At 32.7% G+C, this 18,123-nt stretch overlaps 1 protein-coding gene across 1 annotated transcript in view; it reads right to left on the bottom strand.

Annotated features, from left to right (window-relative positions):
• LOC140434601 (uncharacterized) overlaps window positions 1–18,123 on the bottom strand; it is a 147,368-nt gene that overhangs the window by 12,354 nt on the left and 116,891 nt on the right. The window contains exons 9-11 of the mRNA XM_072522982.1: window positions 13,258–13,398; window positions 9,388–9,517; window positions 5,243–5,380 (exon numbers count right to left, since the gene is read on the bottom strand). Of these exons, the coding sequence (XP_072379083.1) occupies window positions 5,243–5,380; window positions 9,388–9,517; window positions 13,258–13,398 (409 nt within the window). The remainder of the gene's footprint in view (window positions 1–5,242; window positions 5,381–9,387; window positions 9,518–13,257; window positions 13,399–18,123) is intronic.

Raw genomic sequence — 18,123 nt, 5'->3', positions numbered from 1 at the left:
CCCTTTTGCTATTCTGGCTTTGAGCTTCGATTTCTCTTTTTTATTTTCATCGAAAACTACACCCAGGTATTCAAATTTGTCCACCCTTTTAAAACTATAGCTTTTACCACTTACAGACCTCACACTAAAGTCTTCTTTTTTACCTTCTCTCCCTCCCATGATCATATATTTGGTTTTGTCTTCATTTAGTTCCAATCCGAAATTCTGTGCTTCTTCAATAATTTTCTTCACAACTCTTCTTAATTCTTTCTCGGTTTTTGCTAGGATCGTTAGATCGTCAGCAAATGCCAAGCACTGGTGCTCATTTTTCATGATCGTTTTCTAACACTAAGTTGAATAATATAGTGGATAAAGGATCTCCCTGTCTCAAGCCTTTTGCAACCGTAAATTGATCTGATATGTGACCCTGCCAAGCATTTTCACACGTAGAGTTATTCATTTTAACTAGCCGGATCAGTTTCTTTGGTATACTCAAATGTTCCATTGCTCGATACATTTTGACTCTATCGACTCTATCATATGCTTGTCTAAAATCCACAAACAAAACGCGCAGGGGAACTTTATCTTTATAACAAGAGGTTTGTATCTCCTTTAATGAGAAGATTTGGTCTCCAGTAGAAACGTCCTTTCTAAAATTGGCCTGATACTCGTGTAGGATTTTTTCCGTATAGCAATTTAGTTTATTTCTTAATATTCTTGCAAAGATTTTGTATACCGTGTCTAGTAAGGCTATACCTCTATAGTTGTCATACTTCAGTTTGTCTCCTTTTTTATGCAGAGGGCATATGCGGGCCTCATACCACTCCGATGGCATTATTTCCTTTTCCCATACTTGCACTAGTAGCTGGTATATTTTTCTTTGGAGTTGTACTCCACCAAACTTGATCATTTCTATGCATTTGTCATTTTTACCAGGACTTCTGTTATTTTTCATTTCTTGTATTGCTGTTACCACCTCCTCCTCTGTAAGCTGCCTTTCAACTATCGCATCTTCTCCAACCGTCCAGTTGTCTACTGCTTCGTGCTCCACCTCACCATTTAATAATTCTTCAAAATGTTTTTTCCATTCCATCATTATTTCTGCCGGATTGCTAATTAAATTTCCGTCTTTACCTTTCATATAACTACAGTGGCTTTAATAACCTTTTCCCATCTTTTTAACTTCTTGATAGAACGACCTCATCTCTTTGTTTTTAAACTTCCCTTCTATCTCTTTTAATTTCAACTCATTGTGGTATCTCTTTTTCCTTCTACACAGAGCTTTCAGTGTTCCTCGAATTAATCTATATTTTTGTTTTTTACACTCTCTATTATCTGTTAATATTTATTGCCTGATCTTCTTTTGCTTTGCTATCGCCTGACACTCTTCGTCAAACCAATCTTTGTTTGTACTTCTCTTGGAGTCGAACTTAACTATTTTCTCGCTAGCTTCTCCTACGGCAGATTTAATTTGTTCCCAGGCTTGATCTGTCTGTAAATTTTGGTCACATTATTGTAGAATTTTATTTATTTCTTCTTTATATTTATTTTTTATTTCTACTTCCTTAAGTTTCTCAATGTTGTACATTCTCTTCGCTTTATTGTTCGATTTCTCTTTTTCTTCCAGCCTCCTCCCACACGTGACTTTAACGAGGTAATGTTTCGAGTCGATTTCAGCTCCTCTCATACTTCTTACCTTCTAAACGATATTCATATATTTACTTTAAATCATAACATGATCTATTTGATTCACTGTCCTTCCATCTGGGGAGATCCACGTACCTTTGTATACCTCTTTTCGTTTTAGTTGTGTGCTTCTCACCACTATGTTTTTCTCCATGGTAAATCCAATAAGTCTTTGACCATTATCGTTTGTTACTTCGTGTTTACTGTAGTTACCAGTTACTGCAGTCCACAGAGCTACTTTTCCCACTATAGCATTACAATCACCCATTATTATTTTTACATCACGTTTAGGTAGGCGCTCGTATTCGTCATTTAGCTGTTCATAGTAAAGATTCCTACTCCAATTCCTTTTCTTACTTTTAATTCGTATTGAACACATCCTATCAGAGATATAATTAAAAGCTATCACTTTGTCCTTGATACATTCAGCTACTAAAAAACCAGTTCCAAGCATTCTATCTTTACCTCGACTTTTGAAGAGCATCATATCTTCAATATCGGTTATTTCCGATCCTAATTGTTTTGTCTCTTGAAGAGCCATTAAGTCGATTTTATACTTCCTTGCCTCATTCATTAGTTCTTTTAGCGTACTTTCATAAAAGGTTCCTCTGACATTCCATGTAGCTAAATATATCTTGTCATTCTTCGGCTTTACCTTTGTATTACTGTCTTGTTTTGTTTCGTTTTCATAGTTCGTAATCCTTTTCTTCGCATTGTTCGTCATCTTTTCTTTCCTTTTCTTACTGGTGCTTAGTTTTTTGCTGTCTCTACCACCAACGTTTGGTTCATGCCCTCCCAGCGCCATATTTCCTGATCGGAATATATTTTCTTATATCCTACCTTCACTTTTCTTCCTTCCTTTCTTAGTTCTTGCGCTTTCTGTATGACATATTTCTGTACAATTCTGTATTTGACATCAATCACTAGACTAGGAATTTCTAAAACTTTATTTAAATATATTGTTGTGAAGATATGTCTTTGTGGCATATTATGCAGTTTACTATTGTACTTGAGAAATAAGCCTCAATTTAAGTTAGAAATGAAATTTATTTGACATTTCGACTTCCACTTTAGAAATCGTTATCAAAATACGATTTTTGATAATGATTTCCAAAGTTTCCAATATTTAAATTGTACTTTGGCTATCTTATTATCTTATTTGCCCTTTTTTGATTTTTGATCGAACTTGGTACTTTCAAAAGTAATCACTAGACCTCGGTTTTTTCAGCACGCTTATTCTAAAATATAACTGTTATCTTTATATTATAGTGAAAAAGTAATTAATATATTTATTAATGAAGGATATCGATAACATCATTAACGCTGTTTGCCATTTTTCGAGTGACACATGTGCAGGGTTAATCGACGTTTTAAAAAGTGTCTCATTGAGATACTGAAGTAAATTAAAATATGTTAAATACCTTCCAATTTTGACATTTACTTATCTACAGCTAACGAGATAAAATCTCGTCTAAAATAATTTGTTGTGTATTGAAAGCTAAAACTGTTTTAATTTAAGAATGCATTATAAATGAAATAGTTATGTTATTAATAAAATTCTGGTTTAGGAAGATTAACTTGATTATAAAATTAAATCACCATCCACCTATATATTATATATATTGTATATCTTTAAAAATTGTCACTATTCTAACAGCCATTTTACTACTTTCCAAATTTGGTTCTTCCTAGAACTTCCAAATTTCAAATTATTATATTAACTACTTTATCTTGTTTTGTTAAAATTACCTATTATAATTATTTCTTGTTCACTCAAAAGCTACTTTTTAATTTTATTAAATCACCAATGTGTTGTTAAGTTTTGTTTGTCTTAATTTTTAGTGTAGATATATTAAATATCAAATCAAATGTAAAGGTAACTATTATAGACCCAATGAATTATTTTGTAAGTTACACATCGTATTGGTGCAAAAACCGGCACAACAACGGTTTTCTTCAGTTTCAAGGTTACCAGATTCTGCAACACTCTCATCTGGTAGCTTTCATATCTGTGGTCTGAAAATTTGTGGTTCAAGAGATGTATGACAGTTGTCTGTAGTGAAACAGTGACCTTTCGACAGTAGAGTTTTCATTAGAGTCATAACAATACGTCTTGACACTGAAAGATCTCTATATTGTTTGTCAAACTTTGTATTCTCTTTAGTATAAATTATGTTATTTAAAATATATCCGGGGAGGATTCACACAGCATGTAGTTCTTTATACCAAATCGTGCTCTTTTGTTTGTAATGTATTGAATCTATCCAAGTCTGCCTTTGTAGAGAAGTAAGCTCTCGTCAATTGTTATATCCCTTTTCAAATTATAAAAAGATTTGTACATATTATTTAGGTATTTATGATTTGTCGAAAAGATTTATTATTAAAGAAATGCAGGTATTGCTTTATTTTGAGGAAACTTTTATATTTCATAATCTTACGAAAAAAAAAGCGTTTTAATTATTGGTTTTTAGGACCACTGAACCCAGTGCACTTCTTTCTTTACCAAGTTCTGCAGTAATATTTTTGAAAAAAATACTCACATTTCATCACTATCCGTCGGTCTCCATTTGTTCTCTTTTATATGTTGCGAAAGCCTAATCGCCTTTTTTGATAAGCAAAACGATTTGTTTCTTGAACAATTTTGTCCACAAGTCCATCATCAAAGAACATATATTGAATAACTAATGAATACTATGAAACTATTGAATATACTGAAAAACTCAAACTTTATTTTCAACATCCTGTATATCGAAATGATACTCCGATTTACCAGTAAAAGGGAAGCCCTGCCTTGCTGGTGTACATCCACTCTATCCCATTGCCGGACTGCTTGAAGTAAACCGGTTGTACTATCATCATCTTCATTGGAATCTGAGTCACTTGATAACATTTCACTCTCACCGTCACTTTCTGATGTCCCGGATACATCTAGATCAAAACTCATCTGAATCTTCACTACCCTGACTAGAATTCATAGTAAATACAATAACGATTCAATTTCATAAAATGTCATTACGTATACACAAGCGGACGCAGCACGTGTTGTTTACACACTGAGGTCGTTTCCAAGCCCTCTTTCCCCTTCCGCCGTTTTATTGACGCAATACAAAGTTGTAACAATTTCTTTGTGTGTCGTGCTTGTTTTCAAGCATTTCAAACATTTCATCAAGCTGATGAAATGTTTCTCGGTCGGCAGCTATATGAAACAAATCCACGGCCGTTCGACCTGTCCAATGTCTAATATTAGCCAGCCAGGACTTGTAACAACTACTCCGTCTAAATTCGTTTAAATTCTGAAAGACTTAAAGGAATAAATTGCTTAAATTCCCACTAAATAGCTCAAAATGAGATATCTCGGATTAGTTATTTCAGATACAATAAGTGCAAGTCGAATTATCTCGGGATAGTTTCTTAAGCAAGTTTCAGAAAAATATTTCCAGAAAAATAGTAGCAAAAAATTAAAGGATCCTAGCAAATATAGCGAGTTTAATCAAATTTCTGAATGGAGAGAGAAGATTGCTTTCATTATTCTTTTATGGACATCATTATGGAATATAGAAGTAGAAAAAATACTTACTAAAAATGAGCATTTCCCAAATAGCATTACATACTCCCCATGATGCAGAAATTACATAAAAAAGTGCTGGATCATCTTCACTTGGATTCCATAAAATTAAAACCATTATGAGACAACCATGAAACGCAAATCCAACACCTGCAATATAAGTTAATTAAATATAAATTTGTTTTTATACATATAATAGAGATAAAAAGAATTTAGAATACTAATAGTTTACTTTGATTATTTATTTTTACAATTAAAATTTAAATAGACCGATTATTCTAAGTAGAGTATAGGTCGAGTATTTTACAAAGATTTTTATCTGTTTTCACTCTCTCCAGTCCTGAATCTTTTCTCTCCAGTTTGAGATGTCCATGATATATTCTTTGGTATTTGGTCTTTCCGTCCTTTTTTTGGTCTTCCTCTTGGTCTGTTTATTACTGGTTTCCAGTTCGTTATCTTTCTAATTAGTGCGTCTTCTTCTCTTCTTTGTATGTGTCCATAGCATCGGTCTTTGTGCTTTAATAAATTTTACTACGTCTTCCCCGTCAGTTTTATTTCTTATTTCATGGTTCATTCTCCTTGTTCGGACTTTATTGCGCCGTGTATTCTTCTCATAATTTTTCTTTTAATTATTCTTAGTTTTTCTTCATATTTTTTCGTAAGACACATTACTTTCGCTCCATATGCTATCACCGGTCTAATTGTTGCTTTATATATTTTTGTCTTTTTTGTTTAGATTTTTGTCTTTAAGTAGTTAGTGATATTTCCAATAACATTAATAAAATATTATTTGTTCCCGTCTTTGTTTTCTGAAGGCCTCTTTCATCACTTGAGAAAAGCACTCTGCTGAAACAGCTGTATTAATAACAAATTCAAATAAATTTTGTGGAAGTGTTGAAAATTCGATGAAAGTTTTCATCGATTTATTGTTAGATGTTATAGTTAGATGATATAGTTCTTTGTCTCTTAGATTCGTTGTTTGTACGTCTTTTCCATTCTTCTTTTTTTTTATATTTAAAGTTTTTTTGAAATGAAAAAATAAGCCAGACGGAAACAAATTAAGCCTTAAGATAATTTAATCTAAAAGGTTTGAGATTACTTTTTCACTTTATTGTCCTTGATTTCTATAATAATATTTTCTTTTTTCTCGTTTGATTAGTTAAAAATATCTCCAAAATGAGTTTTTTTCGTATATCTTCTTTATTGTTTATTTGCTCTTCGCCTATTACCCATTGCAACGTATCTTCCTTTTCATTTCTGATAATTGCATTTTGTATACAATTAAAAATTTACTGGAAGCTTAGGACTGTGTAAATTGAGAAACTCGGTAATAAGTTTACATAGAAAACAGTTCGATAATTTTAGTTTAAACCAATAAGACGGAAAAGAGCGGGAAAGAAGTATGGAAAAAAGTAAATATTTTTGAAACGAAAAAGACGATATTAAGAAAGACGACAGACGATATAAAAAGCACATCTTATGCCATATTTTTGTCCCTCCTTTACTCCCGTTTTTACCGGAAATACTCCCAAATTATTTAATTTAAATGGGATACCCTGTATATTTTGCATATTTTAAAATAACTTGATATTCCTAATTTAATCATACAAAGTTTGGTAAAGAAATGTTAAAACGTGAAATAAATCACTTTCAGTTATAAAAGAGGTAAATTTATTTGCTAAGACCAATGAGAATAATAATTAAAAAAAAACTTCAAATGTTCAAAATGCTCGCCGTTCCCCTTCTGACAATGTGCAAGCCTATTAATAAATTCATGAGTCATAATATTTTTTTTCAAATAATTCTTTATCCCAAATCCTGCAAGCATGTTGGTCGTCTACGTATTTTTAAATAACCCCAAAGAAAAAATCTAACGGGTTAAGGTCCAAAGAATGAACATGCCACTGAAGAGCTATGTCCACACTATGTCTCTAAGTAGTTATGTGATGGTCCTTAAAAACAAATCAATTGCACTTCTGACATCTCTGGAAATATTTTTTTCTGTCCTAATTTCTGTGGCATTTCTAACGTCTACCACGTTTTAATTCTCCAAGTTTTTGCGGATGACCTTGTGATGTACAAGCTTCATCTGCACTTGTTTCAGTGGCAACAAACTCTTTTCCTAACTGCTTGAGAAATTCGCGTCGTTTGTAACCTTTTTTAGTTTTCCACTCTTCGTTTAAAAGAATCTTTTAAATTTTATAATATGTCAATTATATTATAAAAAACTATCATAAGCCATTTTGTACTATTAATATTTTCTAGTACACTAGATTCTACATACTAATTTTGCCTCTATTATGCATAGTTGATAGCAAAGTACAAATTTTTCGCTTTTTCGGGCAGTAGGAGGCTAACATAGCTTTATGTTTGTAACCAAATTTTGTTGAAGAGTGCTTTGACACTCTAAATGATAAATAGCTATCTTCAGTTGCCAAGAACTGCAAAGTTATCGCCAATCTTCCATCAACAGGTATTGATTTTCCAAAGTTGCTGTCACATTTCTCTCTTAATGGCCTCGCCTAACCATATACAGAAGATTGTCAAAGTTGTTTATTGACATCCTTGTAAAATTCTTAAACAACACATTGTCATTACCTTCTAAATTCTTTGGAATACAAAAATTACGAGTTTTGAACTATTTTTTCATCGAAGTTGTTCGGTTCAACCTTTTACGTTTTTCAACTTTCTTTAACACGAAATATGAAATACCAAATCCTACTAACAAAATAGCGTCACTTTTATCCATCGTAAATAGACTGAAGGCACTATATTATGTGGACAGGGAAAAGGCATGCGTCTAAGCGCATAAGCGAAGGTATGTGTTAACGTATGTTGAACTTAATGTTGAAAGAATGTTGAAATGCATGTTGAAAGTAGAAGTACACCAGTGTAGACATACCATATGAATTCTCTACGTCCAATTCATCGATTTAAAACATTTGTATTCAAAAATTCTCTAAACCATCGATAATAGAGGGGATGAAACCAAAAATTTTGTGATAACTGGTGATTCTGTTGAAGTGCAAGAATATTTTGGCTATTTAGTAAATTTAAATACTTGTCACGAGTCAAGTTTCCGTTTATAAAAAGGAGAGCATAAACCACAATTCACATCCAAATATTCAATTTTTTGGATGCTGGGTATGTGCTTCATGAATTCAATGAGAATTCTTACTTGAACATTACCTATATTATAGAGTTATTGTGATTATGACGACATTTAAACAAAAAGATGCAGTTTCGGAAAACACTACATTGGCTGTAAAATGTTTGTCGTCGTTACAAATGTCCATCAGTCACTAGCAAAACTCTATCCATCGGTCCAAATCATCGTCTGGCAATTTTTGAACTAACCGTATCTTACACGGATGATACTTTTTAATTTTTAATATTTTCCTAACAGAACGTCGACTTATACCATGATACAGTGCAAAATTTGTTAAGGAAGTTTGAGGTGATTCCCCTAATTCAATTGCAATGTTCCGTTGCGGTTCCGTTCCGTTTCAGTTCGCGACTTTCAGTTTTTGGCAAATTTTGGCCCATCCCAGTTGCAGTTAAACGTTGCAATGTTTTAGTAACCGTTAAACGTGATATGGGAATCACTAAAATATTAGACACTTCTTGATGAGTTATAACACGATCACCATAACCGATCAACAATAATATTTCAATACCGGATAGTACTCCTTTATTTCTTGCCACATTGTTTTAAAACAAAAAAACATCCTAAGACACGAGTATACGTTTTTATTCGCAGTAGACTAGTAAATAAATTAATAGACTTACACATTGTCAGGATGTGAGCTGCAAACATTTTGAATATTTGAAGAAATTTTAAAAAATTATCATTCTCATTGGTCTTAGTAAATAAATTTACCTATCATTTAATTTTAAAGTAATTTTTTAATAAGTATTATTAACCAATTCACTTAAAATCTGCAAAAATATACAGGCTTTCTCATTTAAATTAAATAAGTTAAGAGTATTTCCGGTGAAACCGGAAGTAGAGTAGTGATAAAAACATGACTTCAGATGCGTTTTGTGTTATTGTACTTGCATTGAAAGTGTCATGAATATCGTGTTTTTCATTTCAAAGATATTGATTTGGTTCCATACCTTATCCCAACCCTGTATACATTTACAGTTCTACTTACCAACAACGTAGTACCTTCTGATTGTTCTTAGTAACATACTAAGAGTACACGCAGCTATTGATTGTAAGAGTCCCATTGCCAAGAATACTAAATTCAGTCGGTGTATTCCTAATGTGCAGACTACGTAGGACTAAAAATGGAACAAACATTGAAATCTATTTTAAATACACATTCATTAAAAAAAAATCAGTTCTTACTATTGTTTCTCATTTAATGCTAATATTAAAAATTTTTTAGAAAATAAAACTGAAATTTTATTGCTGTCTTTAAAAATGGTTACCCAGTTTATAGTACTTAGGTGTATGTATGATAGTATAAAAAGAAGAATTAATACAATTGATTAAGGAGACACAGAACAGCAGCAAAAACGAAACCCAAACGAAGAACAGATCGAAATAACACTAAACGCACTAAATGGGCCACAAAACTTCCAGAAACAATAAATAAGCAGAACCAGGAGAAACAGTTGAACAAAAGATCTACACAAAATTATAAAGCAGATTGTTTAGTATTGTAGTACAATATATTCTGATAGCAATACCAGATGAATGCTCCAAAGCATATAATATTTCGATAAAAAAGAAGATGGGATAAAATGAACTAAAGAGGCATTAGTTTTAGAAAAAAGTATTACAAATAAAATCGGAGTGGTTTAAGTAGGATTTACAGCCGGAAGGTTTTACATAGACATTTATTCCCTCCCACAGTTGATCAAGAAACAAATGGCGAAAAATAGGCCAGTCCACACGGTATTTGTTGACTTAAGAAAAGCAGAAACTCGAACTACGACTATTTGTACAGCGTGCAATGTGCCTCTATGCAAAAATTGTTTTTTGCCACATCATTCATAAGAAGTAATGATTTTTTGTGTAAAATGTACTTTTTTTATTTTCAATATAAGTTTTGTTTCTTTACTGATGGAATTTATTTATCCCACCATTCAACACTAATGGGACATATATGTCCCAAGTCCTTTCTAAAGATACAAGGATAGGATACGCAACAATGTAAAAAATGGCAATCGCTTTGTTAGGTTTCTAGGTATCAACGAATATCATTAAAGTCATTTTAAGCAGTTTTATTTAGCTACAATGAAATCAGTAATGAAAGGGTTAAAGTAGATGGTTTTAAAATGTTATTGTCAAATATCTGGGACAAATTTATTGGAAGGTAGTTTATTCGATTGCAAGAAATCAACTTTATATTAAGAATACTCGTCAGAAAAATCATAGCATGTGATTTGTATTTAAAAAGGCAACCTCATGCAATGATGACAGTAAAATTCTCTTGTTAGTGATCCCATAGTAAATCATGAGAAAAAAATCTTATGATACTATCCCTACATCGTGACTCTGGGTGTTGCATTTAGTTTACTCTCAATATTAATACTTAACTGTGATTTTATATGTATTATTTTAAAACATAAATGATATATCCTCGATAGGTTATTGACTTCCTGTTAATGGTATTTTCTTTCTATTAATTTTCTCTTTTAATATGTGTGATAATTATTTTATGTATGGAATTGTTATTTTCCTCGTATTAATTTTTGTGGATGTTATAGGATCTGGTTCTAAGTTGTTCTGTTTTATTCCATCTATTATTAAAAATTCCTTATTTATAAATGACAAACGATAATAATTTTTTCACAAAACAGATGTTAACAATTTTTTCTCCTCTAACAACGAATTTTCGTTAGAACAAATAATTATGGCTACATCGTATAAGGATTAAATGATGGCCTTTTGAATATTGATGTGATGTTGGTGTGTGTGTTGGTTTTCTATGCCCCATATCCAGTATCCTTCTTTGAGATTAAAAACATCCAGAAAAGATAGATGTTATTATATTTCTTTTCTATGGTAAATGTTATTGTCTCTTCTTTATCGTTTATAGTATTCAGGAATGTGTCCAACAACTCTGATATACTCATATCTCCTCCATACTGTGGTTTAAAATTTTGTTTAGAAATATCTGCTTTGAAATCTTCCATAAATCTTCCTAATTCGCTAATAGTGAATATAAGGCAAAGCCCATTGTTAGACAAATTATTTTTTCAAACGTCACAAAAGTGTTTATTCTATTATTCTTATTTGTCACAGTGAAAATCGATAGAAGTAACCATAGTAACAATAAATATTTGCTTGTTTATAAAAAAAATAGTATGTTCTATTCGGAGTAAAAATGACTTTTTGTGCCTCGGCTTAATGTCGGACTGGCTACGCTCGTCCGTCAAACGTAGTCTCGTCATAAAAAGTATCATTTTTACTCCTAATAGCCCGGCACAGCGTCTAGAAATTGTTTAGCCGTGTTACGAAAATGGAATGAAAATGTTATCAGGAATGTTTTTCGAATGCTTAGAGCAGCTTATGGTCCACATAATCGACCTACCGAACGCTCAATGCGCTATACCATCAGTAAGTTTGAAACTCGGTAATCCCATGAAACACATCAGTAAGTTTTCATTATAGGATAACACGCGACTAAATAGATCACATTAAGCACGTACTGATGAAAATATAGCGGTGGTAGCGGAGAGTGTACGCGAAAATAATGAAAAATCGATTCGTCGCCGTTCTCAATTGCTTGGCTTGTCGTATGCAACAACTTGGCGTATTTTACGTAAGGATCTTGGTTTAAAAGAATACAAAATTTAATTAGTGCAAGATATAAAGCCAACCGACCTTCCGTGTCGTCATAATTTAAGTCGATGGTCTCTTGGTAAGTTTTCAGAAGATCCACTGCTTTCGAAAAAAATTTGCTTTCTGATTAGGTCCATTTTTCGTTTAATGGGTAAGTGAATAAACAAAATACCTGTATTTGGGGTACTGAGCTAACCAAAGAAGTTCAAGAGATGCCATTATATCCAGAAAAATCAACTGTTTGGTGTGGTTTATGGGCGGTGGAATGGTCGGTCCACATTTCTTTAAAACAGAGGCCGACCAGAATGTTACTATTAATGGAGACCGTTATTCGGCCATGGTAACAGACTATTTGGTGCCTGAAATTGAAGCTCGTGGTCTCAACGACATTTAGTTCCAACAAAATAGCGCCATATGCCATACATCCCGTGAAAACATGGCTTTACTGCGATAACGATTCGATAAATAATTTATTTCACGCTTCGGACCAGTGAATTGACCGCCTAGATCTTGTGACATCACACCTGTAGACTTTTTCCTTTGGAGCTACGTTAAGTCCAAAGTCAATATGAATAAACCGGCTACTATTGAGACATTGAAGGCCAATATTAGTCGAGTTATTGGTAAAATTCCAATCGAAATACTCGAAAGCATCATCGAGAATTGGAACTTCAGAATGGACCATCTTAACCGCAGTCACGGCCAACATTTAAATGAAATTATCTTTAAGACGTAATTGTAAAGAATGATTTTTACGTATGATAATAAATATTTTCAAATAAAATTAATTTTTTCAGTGTTTTTTCTTTTTGGAAAAAGTACCTCAATGAATCACCCATTACTATTATAGAATTTATTATTTCGGTATAAATAGGCATTATCAGTAGGTACATAATGTCAATAACTTTATTATAGCTGATAAATTTAGTCTTGTTCTTGTGTTTATTTAACAAATAAAAATTTGACAGTTTACTACAAGAAGAATTCATGGTAATACAAATAGGTCTAAGTGCTGTATTCGCTTTATGAACTTTCGTCATGAAACCCCCGTTGAGTATTTTAAACTAAGTATTTAAAGAATATGTTATTAATGTATGTTCGTAAATAGCTGTATTATTTTACTTAATTTTTTTTACTGTCAGTTTTATGAATTATTTGTTCTAATTCTAATAATATGAAACATATTTATATTGAAACACATTATATTACCACACAGATTTATACTTACCTTACTAAAACCAGCATACATAAATGCTTGTTCAATTCCTATAAAAACAGCTAACGGGGCAGCCATTTGCAGTCTTATATCTCTAAAACTTTCCTTAACTGCCCTTATAGCCGAAATTATTTCTCCTTTCTCCATTGGTTCCTAAGGTAAATTTCAAATTTAGCGGAGCATTAGGATAATAAAGATAAATAAGAACAATACTGTTGTATATGGATAATATTACCCTGTCCCTAGTAACCGTGAACGGAACTAGAGACAGAGTCAGATAGTTTTGACAGTTGTCGATTGTCTTAATTATCATCGATCCCGGCTTGTTGTTATAGTCGTTCTTGAATAAGTGTTAAGTTATAAAATTATTATTAATACATAACCTATTGGCGACGACGATGAGATAAAAAAAGGATAATCCGAAAGTTTAGTTTTATTTTCAGAAAAAAAGACAAGTCTGTGTGTGCAACCGTCTGTGTGTCCACAACAAATTAATAAGTTAAGTCGAAGCTTGTTTTTTATTTTTTAAATTCACATTTACAATCTATTCATAAACAGTACATTGATTAATTGGTAAATGTGATGACAATATTGACTTGACTTTTCACCTATGTAACAAGGTCTTCTGACCAAGTCCTCTTCAGTCTTCGTTTCTCCATTGGTGGCTGATATAATTCACTGATAGTTTGGTGCGTTGAATTAAGAATTTTGGTCTTGTTGGCGTGAAGTGATAAGACATCTTTTACAGTTGGTGCTCCTGGTCATTGTGGAAGGTTGCATCGCCCACATACCAAGGTGCGTTAGCTATCATACGCAGTGTATTTGATTGGAAGGTCTGCAAAATTTTTGTGTTAGAAGGCTTGATCAGCCCCAGAGTTCTACGCCGTAAGTCCATATTGGTTTTAGTATAACTTTGTAAATCAGTATTTTGTTCTCCAATGACAGTTGTGACTTTCTGGCAAGTAACCAATTTGTTTGCTTTAATTTTATATTGAGCTGAGTTTTTTTGAAGTTAATGTGTTGCTTCCAGGTCAGCTTTAGGTCCAAATGCAACCCAAGATATCTCACAACGTCTCTAGCAGGAATGGGAGCATTGTTTAGACTAACTTATGGAAAAGTGCGTCTTCTTGTTGTAAATGTGATTTGGGTTGATTTTTCGTTATTGACTTTAATTTTTTATCTTGTCAACCAATTCACTAATGTATGCAAGTAATTTTGCAGCGTTTTAGATGTAATGTCTGGGTCTTTGTTTGATACTAAAATGGCGGTATCATCGGCAAAAGTCGCCACTGTGACATAATATGTAATAAGTATGTCAGCAGTAAAGATTTATTATAGGAAGAGACCGAGGACACTTCCCTGATGAACTCGGGATTGTATTGAGTGATGGGTTGAGAAATAATTATTGATTTTTACTGGGAACAAACGTTCGTTAATATAGGACTTCAGGATAAGGTACATATCGCTAGGCAGTAAAGATTTAAATTTATATAGGAAAACGTTGTTCCAGACTTTATCAAAAGCCTTCTGAAAATCGAGAAATACTGAGGCAGACATAGTCTTTTCTTCCAAACTTTTCTTAATTTTATTTACTATTCTAGGACACTGTTGGATTGTTGAATATTTTTGACGGAAATCGAACTGATGTTCGGATATTATGTTCACGACTGGCACAGTTTCGTTTATTCTATTTAGCAGAAGTCTTTCAAGTATCTTGGATATCAAGGGTAACAAGCTTATCGGATGATAGAAGAAAGGTACAGGCAATTTACCTGATTTTCCAATCATTATAATATGAGCAAATTTCCACTGGATTGGTAAATGGCTTAAGTGCAGCATTCTTTTATAGATAATAGCAAGCATGAGAACTGCTGGGTAGATATTTTAGGATTCTCACATCGATTAAATAGAATCCGAAGGTTTTGTATAATCCCAATATTAATCCCAAGGAAGACGATATTAGTAATTATTTGAAGAGAATGGAAAAGTTATTATTAGTGTGAAACACAATCCAAAAAATAAAGAGTACCCTTATTTTTGACTTTAATTGGTGGAGAAAAATATGGGTTACTAAAAGATTTATTGGCACCTGAAACACCCAGTACAAAAAAGTATGCCGAACTGGAGAAAACATTAAAAGATCATTATAATCCAAAAAGACTAGTGTTTGCGGAGAGATAAAAATTTTATAATTGTTCGCAAGATAGTTCAGAAGATCTAACTTCTTTTATGAAAAAACTAAAGAAATTATCATAATGTGCTGAATTGGGTACATTCTTGAAAGTGGCAGTTAGGGACAAGTTTGTAGATTAAAATCGGAGGAGATTTCAAGGAAACTTTTATCAGAGGAAGATTAAACCTATGGAAAAGCTGTTTAAATTGCAATAAGCATAGAGTTAGTTGAAGGCCAGGCAAAAGCTATAAGTTGAAAAGAAATAAATGAAGTTTCTAGTTCTAATTGTCGGATTAACAAGTATCCAGAGACAGTTTAAGACGGAAACACCACAAGTAAATATCGTACGTAAATCAGATCGTGTAAAAAAACCGGCTAGGTTTTTAGATTCAGTAAATTTATTATAAGTTGTAGTTAAAAGTGGGAGAAATATTGTATATGAATAATAAGTACCCTGTCACTATAATAGAACCCACATTTAGAATGCAGTGCAGGTAAGATATACAATGTATTTCTTCTTCTTTTAATCATACCACTGAAATATACCGCACATAACAATTGCCTACGGTTGTATAAAATACTATCATTATTCTTTCAACTAAAACATGATTCAATCATCGATGTATAAACAAGAGAGTTAGTTGTTACATTGTCGAACTACACAATAACATAAAGAAAATACTATAAAAAAAGTAAAATATATCAAAAACTCATTGTCGATAGTTTATCTATATTTATCAATTTTCAATAGCTTCCATTGTAAACACATTCTTTGGGAAATAAAGATCATTAAAAAGTGATTAGGAGAAGCGAATCAGTTTTAATCCCCATTGTCCATGCAAAGCAAACATGTCTCTTTGCCAATTTGGGTACTGGCCATTACCAAAAACTTGTTGGCAAAAACTATGAAAGCTTAGTTATATTTTATTTTCGCAAGCTAATAAAAGTACCTACATCATGGAGCCGTTGCCAATATTTGTCGTGAATTTCAAACAAAGTATGACTCAAAGTGTGGAAGTAAAATGTGTGGTGTTAAATGTATTGAACTATCACCTGAGCTTAAAAAAATGGTGACAGCTTGACTATTACCGTGAAAAAAATTTTTAAAATGTGCGGTGTGAGTGTTCGCAAAATTTATGACATCCGCGAAGAGGCCCAGCAAGGTGAACTGAAACCGATACAAAAGACGAAGAAAAACAATTTCCAGTCCAATTCACGTTAGAATACGTACGATGAGAGCGCGGAATCTTGAACAAGGAAAATTGTCCATGATTTTTTTCTTGGAAAACACACCACTAATCGAGGACAGCATAATGAACAGAGTGAAGGATGATGAGGACCTACCAGCTTATTCAAAAACCGTATTTTTGTAAACTATTAAATGATATGTGTTTTGAATATGGTAAAAGAGGTCGAGATTTTGTTTAACCTTGTTTATACCGATGAGTAACTTGGACTAACATCGATGCGTCAGTCAAAAAGGAATCAAGGGACATAACGATCAAGAATCCACGAGATGCCTTCATAAAAGAGCTGGCTCTCTACTGAACTGAAAGCTCTAACCCAAAGAAGTCCTCGGTTTATACCTCTTCATGCTGAAAGCAAAACTGGTTTTGTAGCATGGGCCGAATTAACTTTCTTGGTCAAGAAGGAAACCGCTGATTACCACGACGAAATGGACGGAGATCTATATGAGGAATGGTTTGAGAAGACGTTAATTTCAAACTTGCCGAAAGACAAAGAAAATGTTGTTGTTTTGGATTATGCGTTATATCACTCCCGCAAATTTGATTTCCCGAAAAAATTATGGAACAAAAGGCAAATCAAGGATTGGCTAAACGAAAAGAACATTTCCTCGAGGAAGATTACCTAAAAAGTAAATTACTGGATACTGCAACCGGATTTAGAGACGAGTATGAAAAGTACAAAATTGAAACAATTGCGGAACAATATGGCGTTAAGATTTTGCCGCCTTACCATTACTAGCTGTACCCGATTGAGATGCTGTGGAGTCAAGTGAAAAAGCGTGGCTTCAAACAACGTCGATTTTAAAGAAAAAATGGTAGAACGGTTGATAAAGGAAGCTTACCAATGCGTATCTAAAGAGCAATGGAATAATTATGTAAACCACATCAAAGTAAGTAGAAGAACTGTTTACGGTGGATAATTTGCAGAAAGATATTGAACCGGTGAGAATTATTATAGATGATTCAGAGGATGTGGATGATTTAGATATAGACTGCGATTAGTATTAATTAACGAGAAATATGTCGGATTTAATGCTCCTTTGTTTTTTTAGTGCTGTACATACAGTACATTTCAGTTATGATCTTCTTGTGTATTTCATGTATATATATTTATCGTGCTGTATAGAGTAAACTACTTGCATTTTTTTGTATATATATATATATATATATATATATATATATATATATATATATATATATATATATATATAAGAATTTACGAGATATTAGAAATTTTATCTCAGTATCTCGGACATGTGATGCGGGGCGAGAAGTATGGCATCCTGCGACTCATAATGCAGAGAAAGATAGATGGCAGAAGAAGCATCGGACGAAGACGAATTTCATGGCTTAAGAACCTGAGAGAATAGTTTGGATGCAGCTCAAAACATCTATTTAGAGCTACTGCCTCAAAAATTAAAATAGCTATGATGATTGCCAACCTCAGAGGGTCAACCT

Source organism: Diabrotica undecimpunctata, chromosome 2 (genome assembly GCF_040954645.1).
Source record: "Diabrotica undecimpunctata isolate CICGRU chromosome 2, icDiaUnde3, whole genome shotgun sequence".
In the NCBI taxonomy this organism is placed as follows: domain Eukaryota; kingdom Metazoa; phylum Arthropoda; class Insecta; order Coleoptera; family Chrysomelidae; genus Diabrotica; species Diabrotica undecimpunctata.
The sequence above is the reverse complement of the archived record's forward strand: the minus strand, read 5'-3'. Positions and strand labels throughout refer to the sequence as shown.